At 34.7% G+C, this 14,859-nt stretch overlaps 2 protein-coding genes across 2 annotated transcripts; one reads left to right on the top strand and one right to left on the bottom strand.

The window, feature by feature from the left end:
- Positions 1–2,906: 2,906 nt before the first annotated feature.
- Positions 2,907–4,545, top strand: LOC144563236 (early nodulin-like protein 3). Its single transcript, XM_078312679.1, has 2 exons — positions 2,907–3,143; positions 3,786–4,545. Exons 1-2 carry the CDS (start codon positions 2,951–2,953, stop codon positions 4,394–4,396), a joined length of 804 nt encoding a protein of 267 aa, XP_078168805.1. The 5' UTR covers positions 2,907–2,950; the 3' UTR covers positions 4,397–4,545.
- Positions 4,546–5,453: 908 nt separating this feature from the next.
- Positions 5,454–7,845, bottom strand: LOC144563425 (cyclic phosphodiesterase-like). The gene is made up of 3 exons (XM_078312901.1): positions 7,418–7,845; positions 6,220–6,274; positions 5,454–5,832 (listed from the first exon to the last, which is right to left on the bottom strand). The coding sequence occupies exons 1-3, from the start codon at positions 7,718–7,720 to the stop codon at positions 5,621–5,623; spliced, it is 570 nt and encodes a 189-aa protein (XP_078169027.1). The 5' UTR covers positions 7,721–7,845; the 3' UTR covers positions 5,454–5,620.
- Positions 7,846–14,859: the final 7,014 nt, after the last annotated feature.

The following is a 14,859-nucleotide window of genomic DNA, read 5'->3' as shown; positions in this document are numbered from 1 at the left end:
AATTTTATATTTAATTAGATTGACTTATATTGTATTTCATATAATTGTTTATTTAGTAATTAATAATAAAATTAATATATTTAACATTTTGTATGGTCCTTTAATTAGTAATTTATGTCAAATTTTATTTATACAAAGTTTATCATTTTATTTAATTCATATCTTTTAAAATTATAGGATAAAAAATTATAAATGAGATAAAAAAATTATAATTTTTTTAATTTTGTGATATTAGGTACATGATGTTTTTAATATATTTATTTATCATACCTTTGAAGTAAATTATATATATATATATGCTATCAATTTATTATCTAATTATTGTTATTTCTTTTGTTACCCATTATTTTAATAGGTAAGGGTTGGGTTTGGGAGCTTATAATATATAATGGGTAAGGATATGATATGAGTAAGACTAATTTTAAGTAAATATGAGTATGAAAATGTCTACACCAGACTCGTCAGATGTCGTCAAAATGCTTGATAAGCAATCATGTATTATTCCCCTGAAACACACATGATTTCCTTGGTGGAACCATCTACATACCCCGTACTATTATTCATGGTAATCTTGATTGTGTGTAAATATATATCTTGTTTTAGTGCATTTTTTATATTTGACACGGTTCACTTGTAGTAACCGTGTATGTAAATTGTACACGTGTAGACACAGTTCTGTAACCATATACAACTTATCAACATTTTCATACATGATTCGCGCAGACACTTGCATAACCATATCTCATTAGCGTTTTCAACCTTGTATAGTCACATTTTCTCTAGTAGTGCACCCCTATATGGATCCATAATTTTAGCTGTTGAGTCATGCATGAAACAATGTTTTAATGAACAATTAAACAACATGCGGCTTTTGTGCAAAGAAGAAACTAGTTGTGCTTCGTAGTTCCGAAAGATCTTATATAAAACAGTAATGAATCGTATGGTGGATCATATACACAGTACTTTTTTCAATAAAAAAAAATATATATATACATAGTACTTTAAAATAAATAAGGCTAGTTAGGAGGGGCTCACATGTCTGTGTCTGTCGTATCAGACCCCTTGCATACTGAGAAATCAGAAATTCAAAATGGTTATAAATGGAGACAGCTATTGTATCATGTCTGTGCATAAATTGACAAGTACTGCAATAATAAATATGCAATGCCAGCTTCATATTTCTTGCATGGGAATTCGAGCACGACAGACCCAATTTAATTATGTTGCCAGAAGCCTCTCCATCTCATGAAGAGCTATGATAGCTATCCCCTTTAGGGATTTAGGGTTTCTTTGGTGCCAATCGATTGAAACCAAGGATATATGTCGAATTTAATTAACCTTTTACAAATTTCATGGAATTCAACCATACAGTAAATTTGAGAACGAAGTGGCCACTTATAAATTAGTCTAATAAGGTTAATGCAGCATGGTAATACGATCAATGAACCAGCATTATTAAATTGATAAATTTTGTTGGTTTTGGTCCTATATTTCTCAATGACAAAAATATACCGTTATAGTTGGGAATTTATGGTGTACTCATCATGATTTAAGGCTTTTACGTCAATAAAGTAGTTCAAATTTATCAAAAATAAAAAGGATTCTAATAATTGTCTCACGCCTCTATCCTCTCATTTATATCCGCACTTAACTTCTACAACTGTTTTGGAGACCACAAAAGCTCCAGCACTGATTTTTTTTTTTTCTAAAGTATTATCTCCATGCACATAAGTATTAATATCTCAAAACGAAAATATTTATACCTATAAGTTGAATAATTTTTACATAAATAATTCTCTTCAATCAAATCTCAAACTACACGGGAGGATACACGTTTTTAGAAATGGTTTTTTTTCTTCACTCAATCTCATTAGAAATAGGAATTTTGCGAATCTAAAACTACTAACGTCTTTTATCCAATTTTCTTTTTCAAATAAGATCCATGATAACATACTTTTGGGCTCGTCATCATACAGGCATTTATATCTCGTCGTGCAAGTATTTATACCTTTACTTACAAGTATTTTTTGCATATGACACTGGCTGACATCTGAAAATATTAATATCAAGTATTACAAATATTTATATATATGCACTGAAGTATTTATACATATGTGATCAACTATTTTTGTTAGAGAAAAATTAATGCAGGGATGATTAGGGAAGGTTGATGCGGGAATGTGGGGTCCCTACTACTTCATTTGATGAAGGCTGACACAAGGACCATTGAGGATTAGAAAATGGATGGTCATATCAAGTTACGCATGTAAGTATTAATATCTTATTTTACAAGTATTAATTTCTTATATTTTAGTATATACTTATGAAGGTTAACCGGAAAAGGAGAACTATATAATTAGTGGAGACCATAGTATAATTTTTTTTTAATGGAAATGCGGAAATAAATGAGGGAAAAGAGGTGTGGGGATGATTATAATTATTTAAATAAAAAATACTTCTTTAATTTGTTAAATAAAGGGTAACATAAAAGGTAAATGTCGGACCCAATATCCTGGCCTGATCCAACCCCTTAACCTCTGATCAGTTCTTACCGGGTCCGATCAGATTAACCCAATATGTTTACCGGATTTCGTAAACATATTCGCTGTTTGCAGATCCAATAAGTCTATATACAGCCCGACCTCTATTAAGCTATATTGAGCTCGGCCCACAAGATCCAGCCCGGCCCAATAGTAAGGCAGCCTTGGCAAGAGTACAAGGCACAAGCGGTGCACTTTGTGCTAGATCTTATCAAGGGTGCCGTTGGCTCGCTCTGTGACCTCCACGTGTCTTCATGACACCACAGCGTGGATGACATCAAACTTTCACTGGGCTCTTTCTATCTATCTATCAGTCGGTTATCAACATATCATCAATGCCAACATTGGTACCGTGTTGGTTTCCTTATTCGATTACGGTGCATGTTTGAGGGTGGAAAGAGAAAGGAGAGATGAAGGGTTTTGGAGGATTTTTTATGGTTGGTGGTTTTCTTTATGCAATTTTAGGAATTTTGTTGGGTTTTGTTGCATTAACAGAGGGGTATGTGCACTTTGTTGGGGGAAGAGATGGATGGGTTCCCAGCCCTTCTGAGAGTTATAATCACTGGGCCGGGAACGCTAGATTTCAAGTCAATGATACTCTTGGTATGTGTCTAAACTAAAGATAGTTACTAGCTGATATATTTTATTAGTATGTGACTAAATTAAAAGATAGTTACTATATTTAGGGGTTACATATAGTATATATGTATCATTATTGTCCGTTTTTCTTTTTGTTGAAACATCTAATTATCCTGAAAAAGACTCGGTATATTATCATTAACTCAATTAAATAAGAATAGGTTTAAGTTTTCGATGCTGTATTTTTGGGTGTTATATACTTATATTTCTAGTAATGGTGATACATGTACATCAACTTAATAATGATGTTTACCTTCAGTTTTCAGCAAAGTTGGGAAGAGCATATTAATCATTTCGCATTTAAAGCATTAAAAAGATAAGTAATATAAAATTTTCATCAGCTATTATATTTCCTGATTTTGTTAGCTTGATGTTGTCAAGTCATTGAGCAGTTAAAATTAAGGTTCATTAGAAAAGGTTATAAAATTGATCCACAAAAAAGGAAAAAAAGGAAACCAGTATAACAAAATTGAGCACAAAAAAGGAAACCAGTATGACATCAAAAGATATTTATCAAGCAAAATATAACAAAATTGTGGTTTCTTGAACTTATTTGCTTCTGTTTGAATTGATCCAATGACCCCCTTGTGTTATTCTTATTTGCAGTGTTTTCATATGAAAAACGCGACTCAGTACTAGTGGTGAACGAAACAGACTACAACACATGCAATCCAAACAACCCAATCCAGACATTGCGTGGCGGCTACTCCATTGTCCAGCTCAACCGATCAGGTCCATTCTACTTTATAAGCGGCATCGCCGACCAATGTTACAAGGGCCACAAAATGGTGATAGTAGTTATGGCTGTGAGAAACAACATACCTGTAACTCCTGCAATCTCCCCTTTCCCATCCATATCGGTGCCACCTATTGGTAGCATTTTACCTCCAAATGCACCGCCAGATGGAGCACTCTCACCTTCCCCTGCTGCAGCTTTGGCACCTCCTCCTGTACCTGGTGCAGGTTCCAGTGTTGGTATAGCACCTGTACCCATTTCAGGCGGACCAAGTATTGGAATTGCACCAGCATCTGGCCCTGCTATGCCGGGAATAGGTATTGGACCGGCATCTGGTCCGGCTGGGCCAGGTTTTGGTTTTACACCGGCATCTGCTCCCAATGTACCAGTACAGGATAATGAGGGTTCAGCCGTCTCCATTGGTGTGTATTGGATTGTGTCGGCTTTTGGGTGTGTGATTTTGCAAGTTGGATTAAATTAGTCTGGTTGGTATGTTGTTCTTGTTAATAATTTGATGTATGTCATATGTACCCATAGAAAGAGTTGGTTTGTCGGACATTACGTAGATCTTGGTTGTTCCTCACTATTTTCTTGTTATATATATAGATCTTAATAATGATTTTGCGCGTCTTGATATATCTCTGTTTATTTAATAGAATTGATAATGCCGTGTTGTTATTTAGAAAGTTTCAATGTTCTCCAACAAAAAAGGATTATTCTCAAAAAAAATTGTCTAAACCTCTCAAATTTTTCATCCGTTTTCATGGTTACAAGAATCTGTGCTACTCACATATTCTTAATAGTTATAAAAAGACTATTGTCGAGGGCTGACACTATATTCTTGTGGCTACAGATTCTTGTAATTGCACCGTTAATATCTTCTTTCAAAAGTCAAAACATTCAGTCTATTTCTAATATAGCCTTGCTCATGTAACTTCTGGTAAAAGGTTAGCAGGGACGGCTACTACGTACTGACAATGGACTTGATGGCAATTGCATTAATAAGGAAGAATTAGGAAGTAACTGCGGATTCAGGTATTGTCATGAGAGAGCTTATATTATGTGTAAGGCTATGATGTGCTAAAGAACCGGTTTGGCGGGTTCCGTGCAGGAGTTTTCAGGTCATAGGCAAGCAGCACAGATGGTTATTGATTTGAACAAAGCCAACAACGGTAGAAAACAGTGAATTTTTAGACTTGAAACTTGGGGGAAAGAACTATTTGTTAGCTAAATTACTATGTAGTTGAGATTGAGGAGAAAGGATATGTTGTTCAACTCAATCAAGTAAATACAACAAATACCTGATATTGACCAACCCAGCCATCCTGATCAATGATGTATATCTGACCCTTTAATTCTCACTGAGTATCTGCATGTACCAGCAACCTGGTACAGCAATGGTTAGCTTGACATTTCCAAGGATTTATTTCAACATTGAACATCCTATAAAAAAAAATTCTTCACATTGGAGTATTGGACCGTATGTAACTGAGCATTTATACTAACAATTTCATGTTATCCGAAGTATCAATTAAGGCTTTTCCAGGGAAATCACAACCGAGAATATTATTCAAAAATACAAGGACAAAACGAACATTCTCCAAGTCACATTCTAAGCTAGCATAAAGTAGTCAAATGTCCTGATTTCTCAATTGTTCTGAGTGGAAACATTTCCTTATTAACACATAACAGATTTCAAGTTTCTTTACTCCAATTTACCATCAAGGCGACACACTTCAATTTTCTCCCAAGATTTCAAGCTCTTATCTTCAGTATCCGTCTTGTACAGAGCCAACTCAGAAATTTCAAATTCCAAGCCACATAGCTCTTTGTCTAATTCCTCTGTTTTCTTTATTGCCTTCTCTTTCTCTTCATCAGTCAGATCTCCATATAATAGGCTCAGATGTGGCATATATGCTGCAATTGAGACATACATGTTACTCATTCTCATATAATAGGCTCAGATGTGGCATATATGCTGCAATTGAGACATACATGTTACTCGTTCCAAATATTTAAATTTCCACACTACAACAAAACAAGAAATGTTCATGCACCCCTCTAAAACATAGAAATCTAAAATTATGGTTCCAGTACTATTTTTGCCAAAACAATAACAAAATTCCTTCTTTTTCTCTAATTTGAGAAATTAGGGGTGGATTGGGCTGTACTAAATTGAACAGAGGATTGTGATGGTTTTCTTTTCTTTGTTTTTCTAAAATATATGCATCAAAAAGATTCAGAACCAATATTGAAATTAATCTTAAAATGAAAATTTGACTAAAATATAGGACTCTCTCTCACAAGTTGAGCTCTGGTATCCAAAGTGACCACAAACATGCGCGCTTGCCTCCAACACCTAAGCACATAAAACCCAAAACAATTAAGCATTTCATAAATATGATTACCAATTTTCCCATTTGCACATATACCCTACAAAACTCAATGCATGAACTGGCACCAACTTCAACTGAACATACAACCTAATTATTTTCATTGTTTTTGGTTCATCTACTTGTACTTCACAAAACAAGCTTATTCAAAAGTTATTGTATTGTATCTATCACATCTACGGGGATCTCTCCAAAAAAAAATCAGCATTATTTTAATTAATTAGTTGTCCAGAGGATGTCACTAATATCAAGGTATCAACAGTTCAAATTAGCAAGTATCACTAAAGAGTAAAGACATTTTTGACAAGCACATGAATCTGAGATTTAGTATTGAAATTTTATCAGCACATTTAATAGGCATATTTTCAGTCTTTAAGCCAAGTTTGATCAATAGGCTCAGGAGCACTCCTATAGTACAATCCGACCTAAAATGTATGACCCAAGAAATCTTACAATAGTTTGTTAAATTGAAGCAGATTTTACTCTCCTGTATAAGAAAACAGGAAAAAAAGAAAAACTATTTGCCCATTAAATGATGTACAAAATCATTGTGTTTCACTATCCAATTTACCATAAATTCTCGAGTACAACTCACATATCAAATTTCAACATCCTTCAATTTTCTTTTACTATTTCTTTTTGACTCAATTACAAACAATTCTCCTTGATCCAGCCTTTCTGTAAACACAGCTCATTAGGTGGATCAAACTAGTAATGCTAAAATGTTTGACATGAACCACACTAGGGGTGAAAATGGTCCGGATACGGATCGGATAGTGGTAAAACCATATCTGCATCCGCCTTTTTTTCGGGATACGGATATGGATCGGATATTAGTCGGATACATACGGATACCGGATATCCGTAGATATATACATAAATATTTTCATAATATATATTAAACTATATGGTATCTATCTACTATTCAGATATGAATAATTAAAATTCAAAATCATATCCGTAACACCATCCGCATGTCAGATATTGGATATCCATATCTATTTTTCAAATACGGATCCGGATTCAGTCGGATAATTTCCAACCCATTTACAATTATATAATAATTCTGACAACTAAAACAAGAACTAAAAAGGATCAGACAAAGACACCTCCTTATATGGTTCGATCAGGAGATAAATGCACTGGTAAAAGAAAGTGCCCCTTGAAACCGACGCCACCTTGGCCTTATACGGACGCAACCCGCTAGTGGAAGATCGGATCATTTCCAAGGCGGATTCGGGCGTTAAGCGGATGGCCCCAACAACGGTGATGTGGGGCTCGAACTCGGGTCCGCCGAACTCGGAGCGGAGACCAGACATGACACTCTTCAGGCGTGCCCGTACGGACTCCGGTGGGAAGGCCCACACGGAGTACACCTCGGTTCCGGTTTGGGTCGGGTTCGGGTTTGCCATAAATTTGGTTGGGTTAGTAAAGCGGAGGGAGGTGGGAGTGGAGCTGTGGAGAGAGGTTAGAGAGAAGAAGGAGCGGAGGTGGCCCTTAAAAGGCCGATGCTGAATTGCCGATGCTTTTGGTTGGTTCATTGGTAAACGGATCATTTTTCTTTTGAGAAAAGGTTTGTGTCCATCATATTTTGTCCACCATCTGTCCACAGCATTATCTGACTCTGGTTCAACTAATTTTAACTGTCTTCGATCCCCACCTTCTAACGGTCTCGTCTTCCTATTTAAACAGGTCGGCCGACGATAAAACCTTCCTTTTTGTGGTGACGGTCCATTTCCTTTGTTCTCCTCTTTTCAAATCAAATCTAAATCTCTCTGCGATTTTGTGGTGACGGTCGATTTTCTATTTCTCTTAGCTCATTCGTTTTTCCCTTCGCGATTTCTTTCATTTTACTAGACGATCTCCTTTTCTGTGACGGATTTGAGCCAAACGACACCAAACTGTGCAACTACTAACTTACGATCTACTTCAGCCTCATTTAAGATAAGATGGATGTAAATCTTTGAGCCAATCGACACCAAACTGTGCAACTACTTAAATAATTTACGGAAGTCTTAGGCGCAGGTTCAATTGAAGTTTTAAAAGTAATTTTCATCTTCTTAAGTAAGTTATTTATTCATCTATTTAAGTTTTGTTTCTTCTATTGAACTTTGATTTGAATACAATTTGAATCCACGATAGCGAGATACAATTTGAGTAAGTTATTTACTGATCTATTTAAAGTTTCGTTCCTTCTATTGATTTGAATTAATAATTACGATTTTCTTGCTTCTATTGAAGTTTTATTTGAATTGATGCAGTCTCAGTCGTGTCTGCATTATATGAAGTTTGATTTGAATTTTTGTTGTAAAATTTGATATTTGAAATCAAAATTACAAAGGTTGTTTTCTTTATTTCGTTGTTTTGAATTGTCTAGTGTATTAAATTACAGAATTATATATTTGTTTTACAGTATTTAATTTCACCTTCTAAAGAAGAATACGGTGGGATTTTGTCGTCTCTAAAATAGTCAATTAGCCTATACCACTTCAGATCTGATGAAATTCAGTCAGAGCTATTTGGAGAGGCAGAAATCGCAAGAAGAAATCACTTAGAGCATTGTTTCGGCCATGCTTGTCAGGTGTTCGACAAAATTCTTCTTATAGCTTTGTGGAAATTTTGCTGCTTATACTATACTGGTAATGATGTGTTTTAAGATACAAGCTTATTGCACATGGTCGTCCTTTGTTCTGAGCATTTGTTCAGGTTCTCAATTCGCAGGATTGCTTGTGAATTTGAAAGCACACAAATCAGATTTGAATAATATAAAGAATGAGGCGAAGAGAATTACAAGCAGTAATTCGAAGAAGGTTACAAGAGGGGAGTTGCTTGAGTCGGGGATTGCTGATTCTCTTTCGGTGAGCTCAATATATTTTCAATCATATACAAAATCATGAAAATATTTCTCTTTTTTTTTTCATTTTCACATTTATGGAACCAAAGCATTACTCACATTATCACAAGAGAATAGTATGTTGAGAAGGTAGATCTCTTCTAATTGTTATAGACTTCAATCAGTAAACCAGGCTTTTCAATGTAACTTAAATTTATCTTGCTTCCATGTTAGAGGATTAATGTAACCAAAGTACTACCGAACGTACTAAAATCTTACAAGTATACCTCAACTGATCTCAAATTTCTAATACACTATCAAACTGACTGATTAAACTAGGGACTAACACTTAGTGTTCATATTTCATTCTGTTGAATTTGTTGTTTTCGTTGTATGCAGTAACAGATCTAACATTTCAAATGAAATCTGGGGAAAAGAGATGATAGAGAGGCGATGTGGAGTATTGATCTGTTAATTTTACTGTATTGCCCCGTTAATTTTACAGTATTCATCTGTCATTTTACAGTATTCATCTTGTGTAAATCTGGAGGAAATAGATGATAGAGATGCGATATGGAGTATTAATCTGTTAATTTTACAGTATTTCCTTGTTAATTTTACAGTATTTATCTTGTCATTTTACAGTATTCATCTTGTGGAAATCTGGAAGAAAGAGATGATAGAAAGGCGATAAGGAGTATTGATCTGTTAATTTTATAGTATTGCCCCGTTAATTTTACAGTATTCATCTTGTTAATTTATAGTATTCATCTTGTGGAAATCTGGAGGAAAGAGATGATAGAAAGGCGATATGGAGTATTTATTTGTTAATTTTACAGTATTTATCTTGTAATTTTACAGTATTCATTTTGTGAAAATCTGGAAGAAAAAGATGATAGAAAGGCTTCTTACTCATCCGAACAATATTCAATTGAAAATTCTACTGTATACAAGATTTAATTTTACAGTTCTGCTGATTCAATTTTACAGTATACAAGATTCAATTGTAAATTTTACTGTATAGAAGATTCAATTTTACAGTATACAAGATTCAATTTTACAGTATACAATATTCAATTTTACAGTATACAATATTCAATTTTACAGTATACAAGATTCAACCCAGTGCTAATAACCGCTAATAACTAACTCTAACTGCCAATAACTTCCTATAACTGTAATTTTCGAAAGTACAGTTTGAAAGTACATTTATTTTGTCATGTTGTGCAAGTTGCAATCTTTTTCTAACTATCATGAGACCACTTCAAATAGTTGCTGGATGTTTTGTGATTAAGTGATATATTTTATGTGATATATTGTATAATTATACAGCATGTAGAAGTAATTTTACAGTATTCGCGCAAGTCAAAGCTGTGGACAAATGGTGGACAAAATGCTGTGGACAATTAGACGCTTCCTTTTCTTTTTATTATTTGAGAAATTAGTAATTAGAGCATCTAAATTCCTGAAACTATTAGAATTTCTAATCTGACGTGGCAGTTTCTAATCTAATTTCAGAGATGTGGGAGAGTTTCTTATTTAGAAACTACGTAGGAAAGTTTCTTATTAAAAAACTGTTTATAAATTCTATGTTGGCCAAATGATTGGCTCAAATTGTTTCTCCTTTTTAATTTGTTGCTAACGTGGCTTAATAGAAACTCTAAAATGAGTTTCAGAAATGTGAGAGTTAGAAACTTTAAATACCATAATTTCTAAAAAGTAATTAACAGTTATTTAGAAATCATTTCTTGTTTTAGGAATGTAGATGCTCTTATAATTTATATGCTAAGTGTCGCCACTCGTCAGCTTCGAAATCGCCTGAATTTCGCCTACAAATTATGAATTACCATCTCCTGCACTTAGGGGTGGCAACGAATCGAACTGAACCGAATTTACCTTGGTTTGAGTTTGGTTTGAATTAATTTCGAACCGAACCTGGTTTGATTCGTTTCAAACCGAACCCATTTCGAATCGAATTAATTGCGAACTACACATTTTTCGAATCGAACCCAAATCGAATCACGAACTAAATTATTTTTTAGCAGCCCTAGTTATACCGGTAGTTTATACATTAATTTTTTCTCGCGGGAAAAAATTCACATGGCTCCCTTTTACCGGTATGAACTATGAAATGAGTGTTTTTAAGTTGAAAAATTGTTCATGAAAAAATACATCAGAGACGGCTTTTCTAGTATGAACTATGAGAGACGACCGAAGAGAGAGGAGAGATAGTCATCTAGGCCGGAGAGAGGAGTGACAGCTGGAGAGACAGCCAGTCGCCGAAAGCGTCGGCTAGATTTTAGAGCTAGAGGGAGAGTGAGTTAGAGAGAGGTGGAAAGAGAACTAGGTTATTGAGATCTGAGAGCGATGGAGTGTCGGCTAAGTTAAATAATGACTCTCTATCTTGGATTTTAATTTCATCAGGTAAATGACGGCCGATGTTATTATGAGATTCGAACCATAAAAGTAACCGAACCCATTTCAATCGAACCAGGCTAGGTTTGAGTTTGGTTTGAATTAATTTCGAACCAAACCTGGTTTGGTTCATTTCAATTCGAACCCATTTCGAATCGAATTAAACCCGAATCAAACCCGAATCGAATCACGAACTACGAATTTTTTTGCCAGCCCTACCTGCATTAACTCAAAAGAGCTTTTTTTTTTTTTTTTTTGGTTTAATGCATCTTGACTGTTTGATCAGGATCGGGGCCAATCCACCTCATTCGACAGTCTAGATCTATTAACACACGTTTCGTTAATGCAGGAGATACGAATTTGTAAGATGATACTAGGAAGTTAACACAATTGAGACTGGAGACAAGTAAAAACAAAAAATATTAGAAAAAACGTAATGCATTGCACTACACAGTGGAGAAAATTAGTGTTTTTGTTTTGTTTTTGTTTTGTTTTTGTTTTTAAATCCTCTGTATTTATGCATAGCATTACATTAGTGCTAATTTTCTAATGTTTTAATTGTTTGTGATTTTTGAACACTGATTTTAAATTACTGACATGGTGTCTTCTCTAAATTAACAAATGTTATGTGTTTTATTGACTATTTCCATTGTAAAGCGGAATTTTTATTTTGAGAAGTGTATTAATTCTGTAAATAGTCAGAAAGGCGAAAAAAAATTCGAAGTCATAGAAAGAATCAAATCATTAGTTTGGTTTCATTGGGCACTATCAAATCACATAAAGAAGCTTCCGGTACTTAAGTTAAGTTACTTCAAAAATAAGTTTGGTTTCATTAATTTTAAATCACATTAGTTTGGTTTCATTAATTTTAAATTCCACTAAAGAAGAGGTGTTGAGCAATAATAATTTCAAAAAATTAATGTTTAAAATTCTTAAAAAGCTTCCGTTACTTAAGTTACATAGAATGACTCCTTAAAAATTTGAACAAGCTTTAAAATGTGAATAAGAGGAAGCCTTAAGAAAGTGGTTTTAAAATTCCAACTATTTGCTTATTTTATTATACAAGTCCATAAATACGCCTACAAATTAATTATGTTTTATATAAGCCCATACCATCATCTGTAAATTAAAATTCCAACTCAATTCGGTTAGAATTTGATCGACAAGTCATGTTCAAATTTAATCTCACCGGATCATAAATTTTTATGGTAAGATGATCTTAAATCTGATCCACTGCATCAGGCACATGAGCTCGGGTATTTATTATTAAATTGTTACTGAATCAATACTGAATCCACGTTAGATATCATATAAACTAAGACTAATCAGATCTCATCTTACTGGTCTCTACCAAGTCTACAGAAAAATAAATAAAATAAAGACTAATCATATCTCGAAACAAAAAAAAACTATATTATATTTGATTATGCTTCGTGGAACAACAAAAACTGCAATCAGCTCGATGGCTCAGATCCTCAGCCATTTTACTTTCCACCTATGTTGCATGGATACGGATACGGGTATCGTATCGGATACGATACAGCGATACGGCAATTTTCAAAAACGAAGGATACGATACGGCTATTATATATATATTATTTTTTATTAATCTGTATATTACATTTAAATAATCATAAAAAATATAATTAAAAAGATGAATATATTACAAAAACCGAATCAAGCTATAAAAAACTAAAGGCTTAATATAAGATTAGATATTAAATAACATAGTTACTACAATATAGCACAAACAAAATCTTGCGGAGTGGATAAAGCTTTTGGCTGGGACTGGGCCTTCCCAAGTTCGAACCACAGCTTTGGCGGAAAAAAAATATATTTCAGCTGGTGTATACGCGGTCCACAGGTGCGGCGGTCCACAGGTGCGGCGCAGCTCAGAGTCGCGGCTCACGGGTGCGAGCACGGTTCACCAGCGCTGATAGCCGTATCTCGCCCGTATCTAGCTGAAATAGTCGTATCGGATACGAGTCAACGCGTATCGCGATCGTATCAGAAAGTTTAGAGATACGACACGTCATCCGATACGTCAGCTGGCGTATCGGATACGTATCGTGGCCGTATCGGACGCGTATCGGTATCCGATATGTATCGGATACGGGTACGGCGACTAAATAGCCGTATCCGAGTAACACAGCTTTCCACAGACGCTCTCTAATTTTCGAGGAGCTTCTTCAATTTTTGTCTGATTTTCTATAGCTGCAACTCTGTTGGCAAGGCTGCAGCAAGTCAATGACAGATTAACTACCGGGCATAGTGACAAATGAATTATTCGGGTTCGGTTCGGAGAGGTCAAAAATTTGTTATTAATAATTCGGAAATTATTTGGACCAGAGATCTCAGTCCTGCAAGAGAGCAAAAAAAAAAACCAAAAAAAAAATGTTCTGGGAAAAGTTCGGGAAAAATTCGGAAAAAATTTGCAAAATTCGCGAATTATTCGGGTTTAATTCGGTCAAAGTTCGGTCAACCGAATAATTCGGCGTTCAGTTCGACATTACCAAAAAATAAATTATTCAGATTTAATTCACGAATGTTGTAACTATCCAACCCGGGTTCAAGTTATTACTATTTTGCACATCATTGAAATGATAGTTGCTGAAAATTCACAGTGTGAAGAGACCTAAAAAAAACGTATGTCGACCACGTGCCATAAGGTCTTCGCATCATCTGTCTCAACTCTCAATCAATTTATGCGAGACATAAGTTGGAGTCTAGAACCTCTAAGGCTGTGCTCCATAAATGTTGTGCATAGAGGAAGGAGAAGGAACATGGAAGAAGGTGATCAGCGTGTCGCTCACTTCTGCACAGTATTTCATACACCTCAATTTGGGAGTAACAAATATTAACAAAATACACAATGTCGTCACCTCCGCACAGTGTTTGTTCCCTTTTGCTTCCCTCCGCTCCCTCTTTGATTTTCCTCTTCTGAAGCAAGTGCAGAAACCATGTCACCTCACAGTCTGGTCACTCTTCACCTCCTCTTTCTTTCCTTTTCTTTAATGATAGCCTCTTCTCCCCTCCTATGAAACACGGCCTAAGTTAGCTCAATTTATTAGTTTGCTAAAAAATCAGATCTAGTTAGAATTTACGAGAGAGACAATCTTAATGGAAATGGACAGCTTTACAATTCATTGTAATGTGTAACGAAAGGTTTGTATTTAAACTCTATTTTTGAGTTATCTCATTACTCATACCGTTTTTTAGTATATTCCTACAAAAATAAATAAAATACAAAATTGCCCACATTTTTTGAATATTTTTAAAAATACTAGCAGCAAGCAATTTTAG

Source organism: Carex rostrata, chromosome 12 (genome assembly GCF_964058835.1).
Source record: "Carex rostrata chromosome 12, lpCarRost1.2, whole genome shotgun sequence".
In the NCBI taxonomy this organism is placed as follows: Eukaryota; Viridiplantae; Streptophyta; class Magnoliopsida; order Poales; family Cyperaceae; genus Carex; species Carex rostrata.
This window is presented reverse-complemented; position numbering and strand designations above follow the sequence as displayed.